The sequence below is a fragment of the Crotalus tigris genome, unplaced genomic scaffold (assembly GCF_016545835.1).
Source record: "Crotalus tigris isolate CLP2741 ecotype Arizona unplaced genomic scaffold, ASM1654583v1 scf7180000019068.10715455, whole genome shotgun sequence".
Classification (NCBI taxonomy): Eukaryota; Metazoa; Chordata; class Lepidosauria; order Squamata; family Viperidae; genus Crotalus; species Crotalus tigris.
In genome coordinates this window covers 5,507,934-5,524,027 of record NW_024097358.1, presented here as the reverse complement: position 1 = coordinate 5,524,027, position 16,094 = coordinate 5,507,934, and the positions used below count along the sequence as shown (strand labels likewise).

Genomic DNA, 16,094 nt, shown 5'->3' with positions numbered 1-16,094 from the left:
CAAAAAGCTATGTAAGGTATACACTGGTTCCTTCAGAAAATATTCCTATTCCCACCAATCAAAGTAGATTATATGGTTAGTCTCTCCCCTCTCCTTAGTGGGTTTTCTGTTGCAAAAAGAGAAGAAAAAAAAAGCAGGAAGGACAAAAAAGAAGAATTGTGGAATCCCTATTCATTTGAATGGTTGAAACAAAGCAACAGGTTGATAAAAATCTTGCCCATGAATGATTTCAAGTCAGATTAATTTTAAATTAAATTAAAAGACAGTGTAGCATTGAACCAGTGCCGTGTTGGGAGCACACACGGGATATCCTTGAAAAAGAATACAATATTAATATTAATAAAGGTTGGAAGGGACCTTGGAGGTCATCTAGTCCAACCCCCTGCTCAGGCAGGAAACCCTACACCATTTCAGACAAATGGCTGTCCAGTCTCTTCTTAAAAACTTCCAGTGTTGGAGCATTCACCGCTTCTGGAGGCAGGTTGTTCCACTGGCTAATTGTTCTCAGTGTCAGGAAGTTTCTCCTTAGTTCCAGGTTGCTTCTCTCCTTGATGAGTTTCCATCCGTTGCTTCTTGTCCTGCCTTCAGGTGCTTTCGAGAATAGCTTGACTCCCTCTTCTTTGGGGCAACCCCTGAGATACTGGAAGGCTGCTATCATGTCCCCCCTCGTCCTTCTCTTCATTAAACTAGACACATCCAATTCCAGCAACAGATAGTCCTCACCTTACAACAGTTCACTTAGTGACCGTTCAAAGTTACAACGGGACTGAAAAAAGCGACTTGTGACCATTTTTCACACCTATGACCATTGCAGCATCCTCAGGGTCACATGATCAAAATATGGATGCTGGGCAACCGGCTCATATTTATGACGGCTGCAGTGTCCCGGGATCGTGCGTTCCCTTTCTGCGACCTTTTGACAAACAAAATCAGCGGGGAAGCCAGATTCACTTAACCCCCGGTTCTACTAACTTATCAAGTGATTGACTTAACAAATGTGGCAAGGCCGGTCATAAAAGGGGACAAAACTCACTAAACAAATCTCTCACTGAACAATATCAATGTTGGGCTCAACTGTGGTCAGAAGACAAGGAGTTACCTGTATTTATAAATACAGTACATCAAGAAGAATCATGATCTAAAGAAAGCAAGCGAATGAAAGATGAAATAAATGAAGCATCTTGGGATAAGCAACACTCAACCCTCCTTGGGTTCTGAGCAGCACTTTCTGCATCTAGAAAGGCAGCCATGCTGGTCTTTCTTCTAATAGCCCCGGTGCAAGACAAAACACAGACCGCAAGAGAAGACAGATACAAACCCCCAAGGGTCCGATTTTGAAACCCGTTAAAAAGCAAGACACAAAACAGTCACACAGAAAGCATCAAAGCTGGTCCTTCTCGTCTTACAAGATGCAATCTATTTTTCATACGCATATTAGCTGGGAGAAATCTGTTCTTTAAAAAAAAAAAACGGAAGGAAGATACTGAAGTTCCCCCCCCAAAAAAATTGGAAGATAGATACTGAAGCCAATTCTGGCAGTCGTTAACAAAAAAAATCTTTAAGACAGAAGTCTGAGGGATTCCTGGAAGTGTAAGAGACAGCAGGATATGAACACCCAGACTGGGATTTTTATTTTTATTTTATTTTTTTCCTAGGAGAAAAATCTGCCGTGCTTGGTGTTCATCATTCTGGAAAGGCGTGTGTGCAAACCAAGTTGTTTTCTTTCCCACCACGATAGGGCCAAAAAGTCAGATTTAAGAGAACTGCCCATCTCCTAAGTGCTGCAGATGGCAAGTTTGGGGGCCAAACCAATCCCTCATTTATTTTCATACACGGAATCCCTGCAGATTCAGCATTTGTGGTTTTAAAAGTTTTGTATGTTCATTTGACTGCACGGAGGAAAGAAATGTGAGGGACTCATCAGCACATCCCAATTTCCATCAAAAATGACTTTGTCTGTATTTTATTTTTATTTTATTTTTTTTACATTTCGGAATAATCCATCCATCTGATTTTACACCTTTCCGGACGCTTCCTTAGCCGTTTTTATACAAGTGCCAGTTTTGAGTAAAATGCTTAAACCAAAAAAAAAAAAAAAAAAAACAACCAACGAGAAAAGAAAAACATGTTCAAGCTAAACTCAAATGACATGGACCGGAAGTAAATACGACTGGCTCTGGAATGTATTAATCAAAGGAAGGATTAGATTATGTGCTGTTCACCTTTCACCTAAAGCTATAGACCAGGAAAACTCTACTCTCTGTGCCTGGTCGGCCACGTTTTCATTTAATCCTGTCCATCAAGCCCTGGTACCCCCACAAAGGTCAACATTAAAATGCTACGTAGCAGCAGACATGTCACAGAAAGGCAAAAATCACAAAACTGTGTCTCGGTTCCTTTGGCCATGTCGTGTGGGGAATTCACCGGAGGAAGCAAATATGTTTGGAAGAGTTTGTGGTAAAAGGAAACCAGGGTCCTGGGTGTTAAATGAACTGGCTTGTCCATTTACTGTGCTTGTCAGAAGGTCACAAAGGGGGAATCACGCGGCCTTGGGTCACAGCAATGGTCATAAAAACGGACCAATTGCCAAGTGTATGAATTTTGATCACAGGACCATGGGGAGGCTGCAAAGGTCATAACTGTGGAAAATAGCCATAAGTCACTTTTTTCACTGCTGTGGTAACTTTGAACAGTCACTAAATGGAACTTTTGTAAGTCAAAGACTATCTATTAATGAAGAGAAGGACAAGGGGGGACATGATAGCAGTCTTCCAAAATCTCAGGGGCTGCCCCAAAGAAGAGGGAGTCAAGCTATTCTCCAAGGCGTCTGAAGGCAGGACAAGAAGCAACGGATGGAAACCAATCAAGGAGAAAAGCAACCTAGAACTAAGGAGAAACTTCCTGAGAGTTAGAACAGTTAATCAGTGGAACAACCTGCCACCAGAAGTCATGAATGATCCAACGCTGGAAATTTTGAAGAAGAGATTGGACAGCCATTTGCCTGAAATGGTGTAGGGTTTCCTACACAGGGAGCAGGGAGTTGTCATTATCATTATCATTGTTATTTGGAAGCCTTTTGTAGACTTTTGGCAGGAGATGAAGAAAAATCAACTTTTAACGTATGGATTTGGTGATTTTTAAAACTTACAAAAGGTGGGAGGGGGGAGAGAAAAGAGTGTGTGGGCAGAAGTGAAAGACAAACAAACTAGGGCAGCAGAAGAGAAAAGTAAACACTGACTAAGCAGGGTGGGGGGTGAAGAAGAGCAAGTGAACTGAGATTTAACCTGGACTGGAATGCTCTTTTTCATCCTTGAATTAGCCTCACAGCAGAACCTGCTTCCTATCTCCTGCCTTAAAATCTTCTGTCTGTCTCAGGTCCAAGCCTTTTCAGTCTGAGTCGCTCCGGGATGGAGCTGTTTCTTAAGAATCCTCAACTTCTGCAAGGCGAGGTTGTTTCCCATCCCAAACTGTACTAAGAAGACCTTTCAGCTGAGAATATGGTTTGATGGGGAACAGGAAAAGGAAAAGGGCTGTTTTTAAATCAAACCTGATCCGGGCCAAAAGAGCTTTACAGCTGAATTACAGGCATACAAAACGCCGAAAAGGAAAAAAGATTTTTGAACTAACATGAGTGCGACTCATTCCAGACGAGAGTTCGTGCCCAGTTCCGTGGTTTTGGCTAGCCTCTTTGAAATACTGCAAATGTAGGAGGTACAAACCCGAACAATTTGCGGGGAGGGAATCAAGTTTTGCATGTGGCATGTTCCGTCTTGAAAATGTTGCTGAAATTAAGAATGGCTAGGGGTCTGGAGTATGTAACACTTTCACTATTTCTTGTCCTTGCCGAAATATCTGACTGTCCCATTAAAATACTTTTGAGTCTAGAGCCATCGCGAGAAGTGAGCTAAGCTGGAATTTTGTAAGAAATGGGTCACCCTATTGCACTGACACTGGAGAAGTTGCTTGAGCATGATAACTTGGCTCAGAAATTGATAAACCACGAGAAAGAATATATCCAAACAATCTTTGCAAGTTCATTTACAAGGCTGAGGGGCGCATTCCTTTCCACGTCTTTTAAGAATTCTAAGACTAGATCTTGGGTCAAGGGTTGATTTTAGTTCCTGATAGTTTGCCTAACTGTACTCTCGTTCACAGGCTGGATATAAAAGCAGGAGACAGACAGGAAGATGGTCCAAATGCCTCCAAGAAAATATTTAAAGCAAGGATTCGCAATGTTTTGCAAGGGGGACTGCTCTTTCTACGTGTGAGCAGCACATTAGGAAGGAGAAGGGCAAGCCAATGGGTTTAGATCAAGGGCAAAACCAATTAAACTAATTATTTTAATGAATAAAAGATAGAATACGCATTAGTAAGATGTAAAAAAATAAAGCCTCTTTGGTGTCTAGCTGATAATTTCATAGACAACTCCAGGAATGTTTGCATGGTGTTGGTTGAAAAAGTCAAGATGGTGTGGTTGAAGCTGTGACTAGTTTCATACCACAAGTTGCAAGTCAAATGTATTGTCCGGAATTCCAAGTGCAGACACTTCAAGAATTAGTAAACAAATATATTTGTTTCTCTATCTAAAGCAAAATATTTTTGTTATTGTGCATATAGCATTTTGGGTAACTAGCAAGGAAAAAAAACATATTCTACCATACTCTTGTGAGGTCCAAGCTACAGTAGACATCAAATACCATCCTAAACTTTTTAGAAAGGCGTCCAAAATGAATCACCTCCCGAAGTAAATGCATTCCAGATTTCTAAGGAAAAAGTAAATTTTATACGATTGGTTCTCTTCCATCTCAGTTTTGTTCTGCATTTTCCCCTCAAATGACCCCTTCTGACATTAAGTGATATGTAAAAATCTGCATTTGGAAAAGGACATGTATTGTATTTCAAACTGGAACACACAGAAACTGTACAGACTTAAGAAAAGAAAGAGGGTAAATCATAAGGGCTGCATTCTTCTAACCTTTCTCTCTTTCCTTCTCTCTTTCTTTTCTTTCTTTCTTTCTCTTTCCTTCCTTCCTTCCCTCATTTCTGTCTTTCTCTCTCTTCCTTTTCCTTCCTTCCTCCCTCCCTCCCTCTTCCTTCTCTTCCCCCTTCCTTCCCTCCCTTTAACAAAAGGAGCGGCTCCTTATATTTTTTTTCCTCAATCTTTGATTACTTTTTTTCCCTTCTCGTATTATATCTGTATTTCCAGAATGTCACAGGCAAAACCCACCTAAGTTGCATTCTTACTCTTGTAGACTGCTGATATATGCAGCTCGTTCTTGTGCTGTTGCCATGGATTTTTTTTTAAAAAATGCAGATATCTATCCGGAAACGCTAGCTTAAATGAAAATAGCTTTTAAAGGTACTTTACCAATGCTGTTTAATCGCAGGATGTTGACTTTGACTAAGGATCCTACTTTGAATGACCAAGTTGTAGGCAATAACCTCCAGATGAACAGAGTTCAAGAAAACCTTCCCAAAAGGTGCTTTAGGTGTTGGATTGATAGGAAACTCTTTAACTGATGCTTTTTGGGTGTGCTCTTTAATTAGTTATATGTGCTGCTTAGCAACATAGAAGTAATGGGAAATGGGTCTGAGTTCTCAAGTCACACAGTTTTGAAACACAACTTCAAACCCAAATCAAAGAGGGCTGCTTCCTTAAAAGAAATAAGATTTGCCAATATCTGCTTAGGGGAAAACAGAAAGAAAATTGGTCTAAATCTTCCTCCTACTAAACACACAGAAAGGAATTCACAGAGGAGTAACCACTTTACAAAAATTAACTTCATGGAAATTCTTCAATGCCTTGAAAAATATTAACATCATATTTCTGTGAATTTCTGCGTATCTTCTTGGATTCAAAGAGCTGGCTTCCAACAACCTTACCCATACCCACACCCATTTGCAATTTGTTACTCACCAATGCACCCGGTGCCATCTGGGGTTGTAGCATATCCGGAAGGACATTTGCAGAAGTAACTGCTGATAGTGTTAGAACATTCGCCCCCTTCACAGATGCCAGGGATCGTACGGCATTCATCAATATCTATGGATTTAGAAACAAGAATGAGTGGAGTGGAGTAGAGTGGAGTAGAGCGGAATGGAATGGAATAGAATAGAAATCAATTAGAAATAATAGAATAGAATAGAATAGAATAGAATAGAGTAGAGTAGAGTAGAGTAGAGTAGAGTAGAGTAGAGTAGAGTAGAGTAGAGTAGAGTAGAGTAGAGTAGATAGACTCTAGTCCTTCCTATACTACATTTAGGAAGAAAATATCCAATAGCTTTTAGTGACATTTTGCAGAAGCACACAAAAAAGTCACATAGTTTTGCTGATTAACAATCCTCACAAATATAACCGGTTGCCAAAATTAGGTCTGTAATAGAGTTTCTTGTCACCAATGATTGCTAATCAAAATTTAATGCCTGACTAATAGGGAAAGATTTTGGTAAACATCCCGAATTCTTTGGAACATTTTGGATTTACCAGCAAGAAAGATCTTCCCATCAAGGTCATTTGGTTTTTGGCTGCCATAAACAAGGGACAGAAATGTAATTTGGATTTTAGAACATGCCCTCAAATGTTCCTCTTACGCGATTGAAGCTAGATTGTATTACCTGGGCCTTACAACCTAATTGATCCATTTGACTTCTAGCTCAGTTGCCCAACTTGACTTCCTTCTGATATGTTGAGGCTACAAGAATTCTCAGATCACATGGCCAAGAGTTGGGTATTCTTCTCAATGTATCTCAACCATTCAGAAAGACTATCCTTAACTCTGTGCTAGATTTAGGCATATAGAACTGTGCTATGTATGTGTGGGGAAGTTCCAGACTAGAAATAAACAACTTGCTGCCTTCTAGAATATTTTGGAGCACAACTCCAACAATCCCTTGCTCCGGGCTATGCTCTGACAAAAAGTAAATGAAAGATATGGAGAACATTGTGTCGTCAACCCGTAATCCAGATGTCTTCTCTGTGGCTTAAGCCACAAAACAGATCTTGCCGCACATAATTCTAAAATCTTTATTTAGAATGATGTATTTTGTACTGAAAGGTAGTCATTTTCCAAAGCTAGCCAGATGGCTTAAACCAAAGTAGTCTCCAGGCTTTGTTAATCTTCAAAGCATCGAGGTAACCTTGAATAGGAAAAGGTGAGCGTTGAAATCGTTCAGAATTGTGTGTTTGTCTTTGGTATTAAAATTGGAACGAAATTGAAATAGCAACTAAGACTATGGGATTACACAATTCTGGACTTTGCATTCAGGGAAAGGAGAGGTCTAATGTGATGCTACTGTGAAAGATAGCATGGCCATCAACCACTGACTTAAAATGCAATTCTCTCAAACCCTTTCCCCTTTAATGGTGGGCGTCTTTTTAGCCACTGTTTCGGCAGTTTGACTTTCACAACTGCAACTTCAAAAGAAAGAAAGAAAGAAAAAAGACATCTGTTCTGCTGTAGTGTAATCGCATCAAATAAAAGTCGCCCACTCTTTACACCTCCCTCCCAAGGTCCCTTGAACTCAGATTACCTTTTGAGTTTTCACTGAACACTTTTTAAAAGTTGCTTCAGAAGATCTCGCGTTCTCAGTCTGCACTTCTCTCTGCTAAACAACTTAGGAAGGGTTTATACATGGGAAGGGAATATCTTGGCTTACTGAATGGTTCCTGATCGTTGTTCAACACACTCCTAGGAATTTTCAAACAGGACCTCCATTCATTTCGCCTTGAAGTTCTCTTCATGCCTCTTAGAAAGTTAATTGATTATTCCTTATATTATCCAGCCTACCAGAACTTAAATATAATAATAACAATAGTGAAGTTGGAAGGGACCTTGGAGGTCATCGTCCAACCCCCTGCTCAGGCAGGTAATCCTATACCATTTCGGACAAATGGCTGTCCAGTCTCTTCTTGAAAACTTCCAGTGTTGGAGCATTCAGTGCTTCTGGAGGCAGGTTGTTCCACTGGTTAATTTTTCTCACTGTCAGGACGTTTCTCCTTAGTTCTAGGTTGCTTCTCTCTTTGGTTAGTTTCCACCCGTTGCTTCTTGTCCTGCCTTCAGGCGCTTTGGGGAATAGCTTGACTCCCTCTTCTTTGGGACAGCCCCTGAGATACTGGAAGGTTGCTATCATGTCCCCCCTCGTCCTTCTCTTCATTAAACTAGACATACCCAATTCCAGCAACCGTTCCTCATATCCATCCCATTAAACTCAAAGAAAGTCCAGAATAGTATTTTAGGCCCAGGGGAGAATTCTAGGAGTTGAACTCCACAAGTCATAAAATTGCCAAGGTTGGAGACCCCTGGTCTAGGCCATCTTGTCCTGCCCTCAGGCGCTTTGGAGAATAGCTTGACTCCCTCTTCTTTGTGGCAGCCCCTGAGATACTGGAAGATTATTATCATGTCCCCCCTCGTCCTTCTCTTCATTAAACTAGGCATACCCAATTCCAGTAACCGTTCCTTATATGTTTTAGCCTCCAGTACCCTTCAGTCCACTTCAGAAGTGTTTGTTCAGTTTGTGTTCTACAAGACTGTTGCTCTGAAAATATGATTGCATCAGTTCAAAATTCCAGCAACTGTCTGCATTTGCTTGGATGTCCTGCTTGCAGACCCACTGAAACAAGGGGGTCTGAATTTAAGCCGAGTTCAGTCAGTGGGAACTGTTTTAGTTAATTCCACGTCATCTCATGAAGCTGGTTTCTGAAATGGGCTGCTACCGAGTTTCGCTCTGAAAAGAAACACTTCAGTGGTGTTTGAGAAGTTAAGACGTTCCTACCCCTTGGCTGCCCTTTGGCCAACATCGCTGGCAGACAGCATGAAAACTCTATTTGTCTGGATCAAATTCTTTGCAAATTGGTTTACATAAGACAAAATAAAAATGACAAAGTAGTTGTTGTGCAAAGATTATTATTTTAGCTAACGTTTAAAAATAAGTCCTGTGTTAGAGGCAGCCAGTCTCGCAGAATCTTAGGCATTACATTCAGGACAAACTGTGTTACCACTTTAAAAAGGTTTATTTATATATACATATATATATATATGTTTTCTGAGGTTTTCGCGGGTGTTTGTATGTAGGTCTTTGGTTGTTCGGGTTTTCTCCCGCGTATAATTGGAAGTGTCTTGGCGACGTTTCGATGAAGTCCCATTTGTCATCTTCAGGCTGGTGTTTTCAGCTTCGTGCTTCGAGGAGCAAGAAGCACGAAGCTGAAAACACCAGCGTGAAGATGACGAATGGGACTTCGTCGAAACGTCGCCAAGACACTTCCAATTTTACGCGGGAGAAAACCTGAACAACCAAAGACCTACATACAAACACCCGCGAAAACCTGAGAAAACATGTGTGTGTGTGTGTGTGTGTGTGTGTTGTTGTGATTCACTGCAACGAACAGTTCACTTAAGGGTAACATCTCCTAAACAGCTCCACTGATGGCCCTAGTATTAGACTACTTAATGCTAAATAAAGCTAAGAATGGGAAATAGTGGGGCCCTGAGTACGTACCAAAATTTCAGAGCAGCAAAACTTGACTAAAAATGCAACTGCCATGTTTAAGAATCAAAGAAATGCAACAGTTTTTAGGTTCCATGAAATGGAACATCTTAAAATGCATATTTTGCCATCAATAAATTAATTTTTGCCAAGTGATGGAGAAAACATACTGAATGTGAAGTTTTCTATCTTTCCATGGGGAAGCTCTGAAACGACTTACCATCACATTTCTGTGTCACTTCATTAAACTTGTGTCCAGCTGGGCATTTGCACTCAAAAGATCCAACTGTATTAATGCAATTTCCTCCTTGACAAATCCCAGGGATAGCTTGGCATTCATCCACATCTATCATGCAAAACCAAAAGAACACCACAATTAATTTGTCCATAAAGATACAAAACACACATTCATTGCTTCTGTATCCTGCACTAGATTTCTTCCTCAGGAGAGATTTGTGAATTATCAATATTATGGCTGTGCATTTTTTTCAGAAAAGATTCAGAAGTGGCCATGTTTTTCATATGGATGTCTGAAAAATGACAGGGCTGCTTTAATGAGGTGCTATAGATTTTGATGTAGCTCTTCCAAGCCATCTTTTAGGTATCTGCAGCCCTATAAAATACTTTCTCAAGGGGGGGAGGAATATACATTTCAGTTTGTTCTGCTGAAGTATATCACTTGGCAGACATTTTAATGAGGGTTCTGTTTTATTCCTAGATAAAACCAACCTACTGCATATATTACCAATCTTCCAGCACACCCTAAGATCTCTGTCTCATCGGACTTATTTTTTTCCCATTGTATTTAAAGTAAAATTACATAGAAACCTGTAATGCTGCAAAGCAAAAAAATTACTAGAAAGCACTCCAAATAAGTCCCATACATATTTTTAGATACTATAATAACAAACAGTATCCAACAGTGACTTGTTGGAACAGAAAGAAAGCAATATATATTGAGACAGTTAAACCTAAAAAAGCTGAAGTTGGTGCTGGAAGCAATTTCACCAGTTTGCCCTCCGGTCAATGGACATTTTAGGACTGTCCACATTTGATATGGCCACCATGACATATTCTCAAAATGTCCAAAGCTGCTCATTAGTTTAAAAATGGCCAGCTTCTGTCTAGGCCAGGGGTAGGGAACCTTGGTTCTTTTATGACTTGTGGATTTTAATACCCAGAATTCCTGAACCAGCCATGCTGACTCAGGAATTCTGGGAGATGAAGTCCACAAGTCATAAAAGAGCCAAGGTTCCCTACCTCTGGTCTACTCTAGGCCAATGTTTCTCAACCTCAGCGGCTTTCAGATGGGTGGACATCAACTCCCAGAATTCCCCAGCCAGCATGCCTGGCTGAGGAATTCTGGGAGTTGATGTCCACCCATCTTAAAGGCGCTGAGGTTGAAAACCTAGACTATAGAGAAAAGCAAAAAACAAAGAAGACGTATATATTTCCACTACTTTGTTCTTAGCTGGTTCTTTGCAGCTAAAAGTTTTTTCTTCTCGGTGGATACAATTTCTCAGAAATAGAGATGTATACAAATATGTAGGTCTCTTGGGATTTGACAGAATAAATCAAAATCTTATGAAGATGTTCCTAAAGAGTTGGCCGAAGCTGAACAATGTCATCCAACAGCTTGGTTTATAAACTGTGGGAGGTGACCCATTGTTAATCTGCAGGGAACAAAAGTGGACTTCACTAAGTTTAAACAGGAGCCAATGCTAGCTTAGGACATTGAACATGATCAACATGTATACATTCTGTTTATGTAGTTTTTGAGAGCTATTGCAGCTGTTGAGAGACACAAAAAAGTGATTTTTATTTTTTACTAAACTATAGTCAATGTTTCTAAAACAATACTGGGTCTTAAATTCCCCTGGGAGAGATTTTGGATTCACAATAACAACGTGGGATGTTCTGTATAGTCTTTACCTTTTCTAGAACCACACAAATTACCATCTCTCGTTAAACAACATTTTAGAGGAAGGCCTTGCAAAAAGGAAGAGAGAAGGGAAAAAAAGAGCTCCTCAGAGAAAAGGATCTTGAGAATATTAAGCCCACACCAATTCAGCACATAGCTGCTGTCCCTGTTAACTTTCTCCTATTTCCTGCCAGACGTTCAGACAATAAAAGAATTTATACAGCTGGATGTATTCGAAATAAAAGCCAAAAGCAGGGTAAGAACTTTGAACGGCAACCCAGACTTTAGGCATCTTGGCACATCTTTGAGATTCAAAAATCAAACATAAATGGATTTCAATTAGCATGTTGTGTAATAGGCTGTTTTTAAACCCAGGAATCTTAAGCGTCGTCTCCAGGTTTGGGAGATGGCTCTGTTAGCGTGTTGGAAAAAACATGAAAAGAAAACCCTGGAAGGTGTACAGCAGGGCTTTTCAACTTTTTCACCCATTGTACCACTTTTAGGATATGGCAGTATCCGAGTACCACCAGTCGCCTAGCAAGGTGTCAAAAACTAGATGACCAAAAAAAAGGGGGAAAAGTGATAAAGTACAGGTAGTCCTTGACTTACAACAGTTCACTTAGTGACTGTTCGAAGTTACAATGGCACTGAAAAAAGTGCCCCCCAAGCCACAGCCGAGCAAGACATCTGCCTGCCTACCCGGTGGTGCTCTTCCTCCTGTCCGAGGTTTTCATTGTTGTGAACATTTTTGTTGAGGATTGGGGTGGGATGGGGGGGGGTGTTTGGTTTTTATTCCCCCCGTCTGCTGGTTGGCTGCGGCAGGTTTTGGTCACTTCACATGACCCTGGGACACTGTGACCGTCATAAATACGAATCAGTTGCCAAGCCTCTGAATGTAAATCACAAGACCCTGGAGAGGCTGCAACATTCCAGTTGATTGGCGCTTCTTCTGGACTCAGCAGAAGCACCAGGATCAGCGCCAAGCTCCAGATGGAGCCTGGCGCTGATCCTGGTGCTTCCGCTGAGCCCTGAAAGCCCCGAAGAAGTGCCAATCAGCTGGAAAGCAGCACTGATCCTGGCACTTCCGCTGAGCCCTGAACACCCTGCAGCTCCGTCCGTCTCTCGCTCAGGCTTGTGCGATGCTGCCACTGGGTTCAGCTCATTCCCCTCCCCCGCTACTTTTCTAGGATGGTTGCGTACCACCTGCCAGATGCCAATGTACCACAGGTGGTACCCGTACCACTGGTTGAAAAGCCCTGGTTTACAGGGTCACCAAAACTGGTTTTGTTTGCCTTAAAAACTCAAGTGCTTTTTGACCCTAGTAGCTTCTCAGTAGAAGTTATGAAACCTAGGAACCATATGATAAAAACCAGGAAGGCTTTTACAGGAACTGAGGACATGGTTAAAAAAAGAGTAGACCTAATAATAATAGATCTAACCATGGTTTCTACGCCTTCTTTTGTGTCTATGGATGTTGGGTGAAGCCCTCTTGAAATAGATACAGGTAGTCCTCAACTTACAACGTTCATTTAGCGATCGTTCAAAATTACTACGGCACTGAAAAAGAGACTTAAGACCAGTTTTTATACTTGTAACCTAACGCAGGGGTAGGCAACCTTGGCTCTTTTATGACTCGTGGACTTCAACTCCCAGAATTCCTGAGCTATTCTGGGAGTTGAAGTCCACGAGTCATAAAAGAGCCAAGGTTGCCTACCCTGACCTAGCGGCATCCCCATTGTCACGTGATCAACATTTGGGCACTTGGCAACTGGCATGGACCTGTGACAGTTGCATTTGTGACAGTAATCACTGACTGTAATCTTCCCAGCCCGCTTCTGACAAGCAAAGTCAGATTTCCTTAATGATCAAATGATTCATTTAACAACTGTCAAAAAAGGCTGTCGAATGGGGCAAAAGTCACTTAACATCTGCCTCGTTTAACAACATAAATTTCTGTTCCCGGTATGGTTGAGGATGACCTGTATTAAGCAAAAAGATTGTGAGGCGCCTTACCTTGGCAAGCTCCTGTTCGTATGTTTGGGATGAATCCCCTCCGGCAAGGATGAGGCTGGGCTGGGCACATTTCACAGGGGTGACCCCACGCTCTCCCCACTGTTGCGCAGCAGAGGGTTTTTGTGCACACGATCCCGCTCAGCTGCCCCTGGCACATCTGGTTGGACACCAAGGTGAAGCACGGCCCTGTCCTGTAATCTGAATTACAGCAAGGAAACCTCGTCAGCGTGACATCTGGAGTGAATTATGTATGAGGGATTCAAAGATACATTAGTCAGCCTTTAGTCCGGAGCATCCCTTTTTTAGATCTGGTCCTCCTGATTCCAGACCGAGACACTCAGGCTAGTGAGTAGCTGAAGTCAGTGACTAAATCAGGTCCCTTAAATTGGGCAAAGAAAAGTCATAGTTCGGAAAGCATAACGCAAATGAGGGAACGGCAGTAGGAGTCTCTTCTCTTTACACACGTTGTGTTTTCTGTTTTCCTTTTTTGCACTGAGCCAGCTGACCTTGGGGAAGGTATAGAACAGGGGTCCCTGACCCCCAGTCTGTGGACCAATAGCAGTCCCCAGCCTGTTGGGAATCGGGCCGCCCAAGCAGCGGGCGAGGGTGCAAAGTTCCATTTGTGCAAGTGGCGGGCGCGTGAGCAAAACCATCCCCTCCCCCCACGGCCATCGCTGCCGGTCTGCCCAGACAAAAAAGTGGGGGACCACTGGTAGAGAAGAACCATTGAAGAGGAGTTTGGATAGGGGATTACACAGTCCAGAGATGAAGCATGAAAAAGGAAGTCAAAACAACCCTGCCTTGATAAGATGAGACAGAGAGAAGCTCAGATTGTGAAGATTCTGTTATTATATCCTGCAGCAGTAAAATAGCATTCTTGGATTTCCTGCAGTCTTTCTTGGTTGAACTGGCCTACTTCGAAAGACTTACGTTTCCAGAACAATTAAGGAGAGAATCAGCCTGGGGCTACACGACAGATGTGGCCAAACCCCTGCATTCAACACTTCTGAATTCCATCAGTTACCATAGTTTGGTTGCGGCACCACACTTTCATTGTGTCAATTTGTCACAGAGTGAAATCTCTCATTTTTGGCATACGCAGCCCGTTTGGGAAACTTTGAGTAAGCTCCAGAAACCTGCACTTTGCAGAAGAATTGGTACCATAGTATTAATGATCAACAGAGACACATTTTGATAGCAATGCATAGGCTACTTTTTCGCCAGAGGCACTACGTCCGTGCTGCAAAAGCCAAGGCAGCCTGGTAATTCAATTGTTGTTATCAGTTTTAAGTCATTCAACTTGTTCAACCTGAGCTCCATCAAAATGGATCGTTGCTCAACTAATAATGCTGACGGTAATAACAGAAATAAAACCACGGAGGCAAAAGAAAGCAAAGATAGTGCCAATAGCAATAGGCACCTTGGGTGCAATGCCAAAATAACATGGGCATTGACAAGATCAACCATCGGTCAACTGCAAAAGGCAGCTTTATCTGGACCAGCTTACATCCTACAACAGGGGTCTTCAAACTTGGCCCTTTTATGACTTGTGGACTTCAACTCCCAGAATTCCTCAGCCAGTGTGCCTGGCTGTGGAATTCTGGGAGTCGAAGTCCACAAGTCATAAAAGGGCCAAGTTTGAAGACTCCTGTCCTATAACGATATCTCTAACACCATCAAACATCATCTACCTATCCCAGGTCCTAGGGAACGGACTTGATAAAAATCCAAATCTAGTCAGAACATCTAGCTAACTATGTGGGAAAAGATAATAATTTAATCAATCAGAATAGAGCTGGAAGATAAGTTGGGACGAGAAAGTATCATTGGTCCAAAATCATCCAAGCTCTACGGTCAAGTCAATTCTTAACTTATCTCTCCCCTGTCCAACATCTTCTTAACTGTCACACCATACTGATACCCAATATTTTGTGAATCAACCACGGATGTCTGAAAATAATTGTATACAGCTCCAAGCTACAATTAAAGGCAGCCAGACTTGGCCAGTTATCTATGACGTAATGTATGAACCCTACCAATGAGTTATTTTCTGCCTGAGGCTCAGTTCCTTTGGGATCTTCCCATTATTAACCAAATTATTTGCCCTTTCCAAACCACAGTAAGAATAAGAAGCCAAGTTAAAAAAAATTCTCTCTCTCTCTCCATTTAAGTAGGCCTCAAGGGCAGCAGCTTACAAGAAAATAGATTAAGAGCAACTTTTAGGAATACACAGAAATAAAGTAGTGTCCCTGTAATTGTGGGCAAAGCTTTGTCTATCGCTCAAGAGGACGATGTGTGGGATACATCTACTTCGATTTGTTTACGGTTGAGCAGACTATTTATCTGAGAGGCGAATCAAACCGTGTCATTAATAAAATATTATGTTTTGTTCCATTATCCCACTGAAAACAAAACGATGGTAGCGCCAAGTTCCATCTCTGGCACATGTACCGCAACTCCATTTTTCTCCTATTAAATAAAAGCCTTTGTCACTGGCCTTTTCACAAAAATCATGTGTGGCACAGAGAAAATGCCCTTCTAATGAAGGTCATTATGAAGACTGAACATTCTTCCCTCCATTCTTGGTATCTTTCCAGACATTTATACAGGATAAATCTCAATTCTCAAATATATTTCCTTATGGGCCATACCAGCTACCTAGATTTTTGTGCTGTAC

The 16,094-nt window shown here is 41.6% G+C and overlaps 1 protein-coding gene across 3 annotated transcripts in view; it reads right to left on the bottom strand.

The window, feature by feature from the left end:
- The window catches only part of FBN1 (fibrillin 1), a 162,089-nt gene that overhangs the window by 99,725 nt on the left and 46,270 nt on the right, over positions 1–16,094 (bottom strand). For all 3 annotated transcript variants that reach the window (XM_039359016.1, XM_039359017.1, XM_039359018.1), the window contains exons 7-9: positions 13,418–13,615; positions 9,704–9,829; positions 5,918–6,043 (exon numbers count right to left, since the gene is read on the bottom strand). In XM_039359016.1, the coding sequence (XP_039214950.1) occupies positions 5,918–6,043; positions 9,704–9,829; positions 13,418–13,615 (450 nt within the window). The remainder of the gene's footprint in view (positions 1–5,917; positions 6,044–9,703; positions 9,830–13,417; positions 13,616–16,094) is intronic.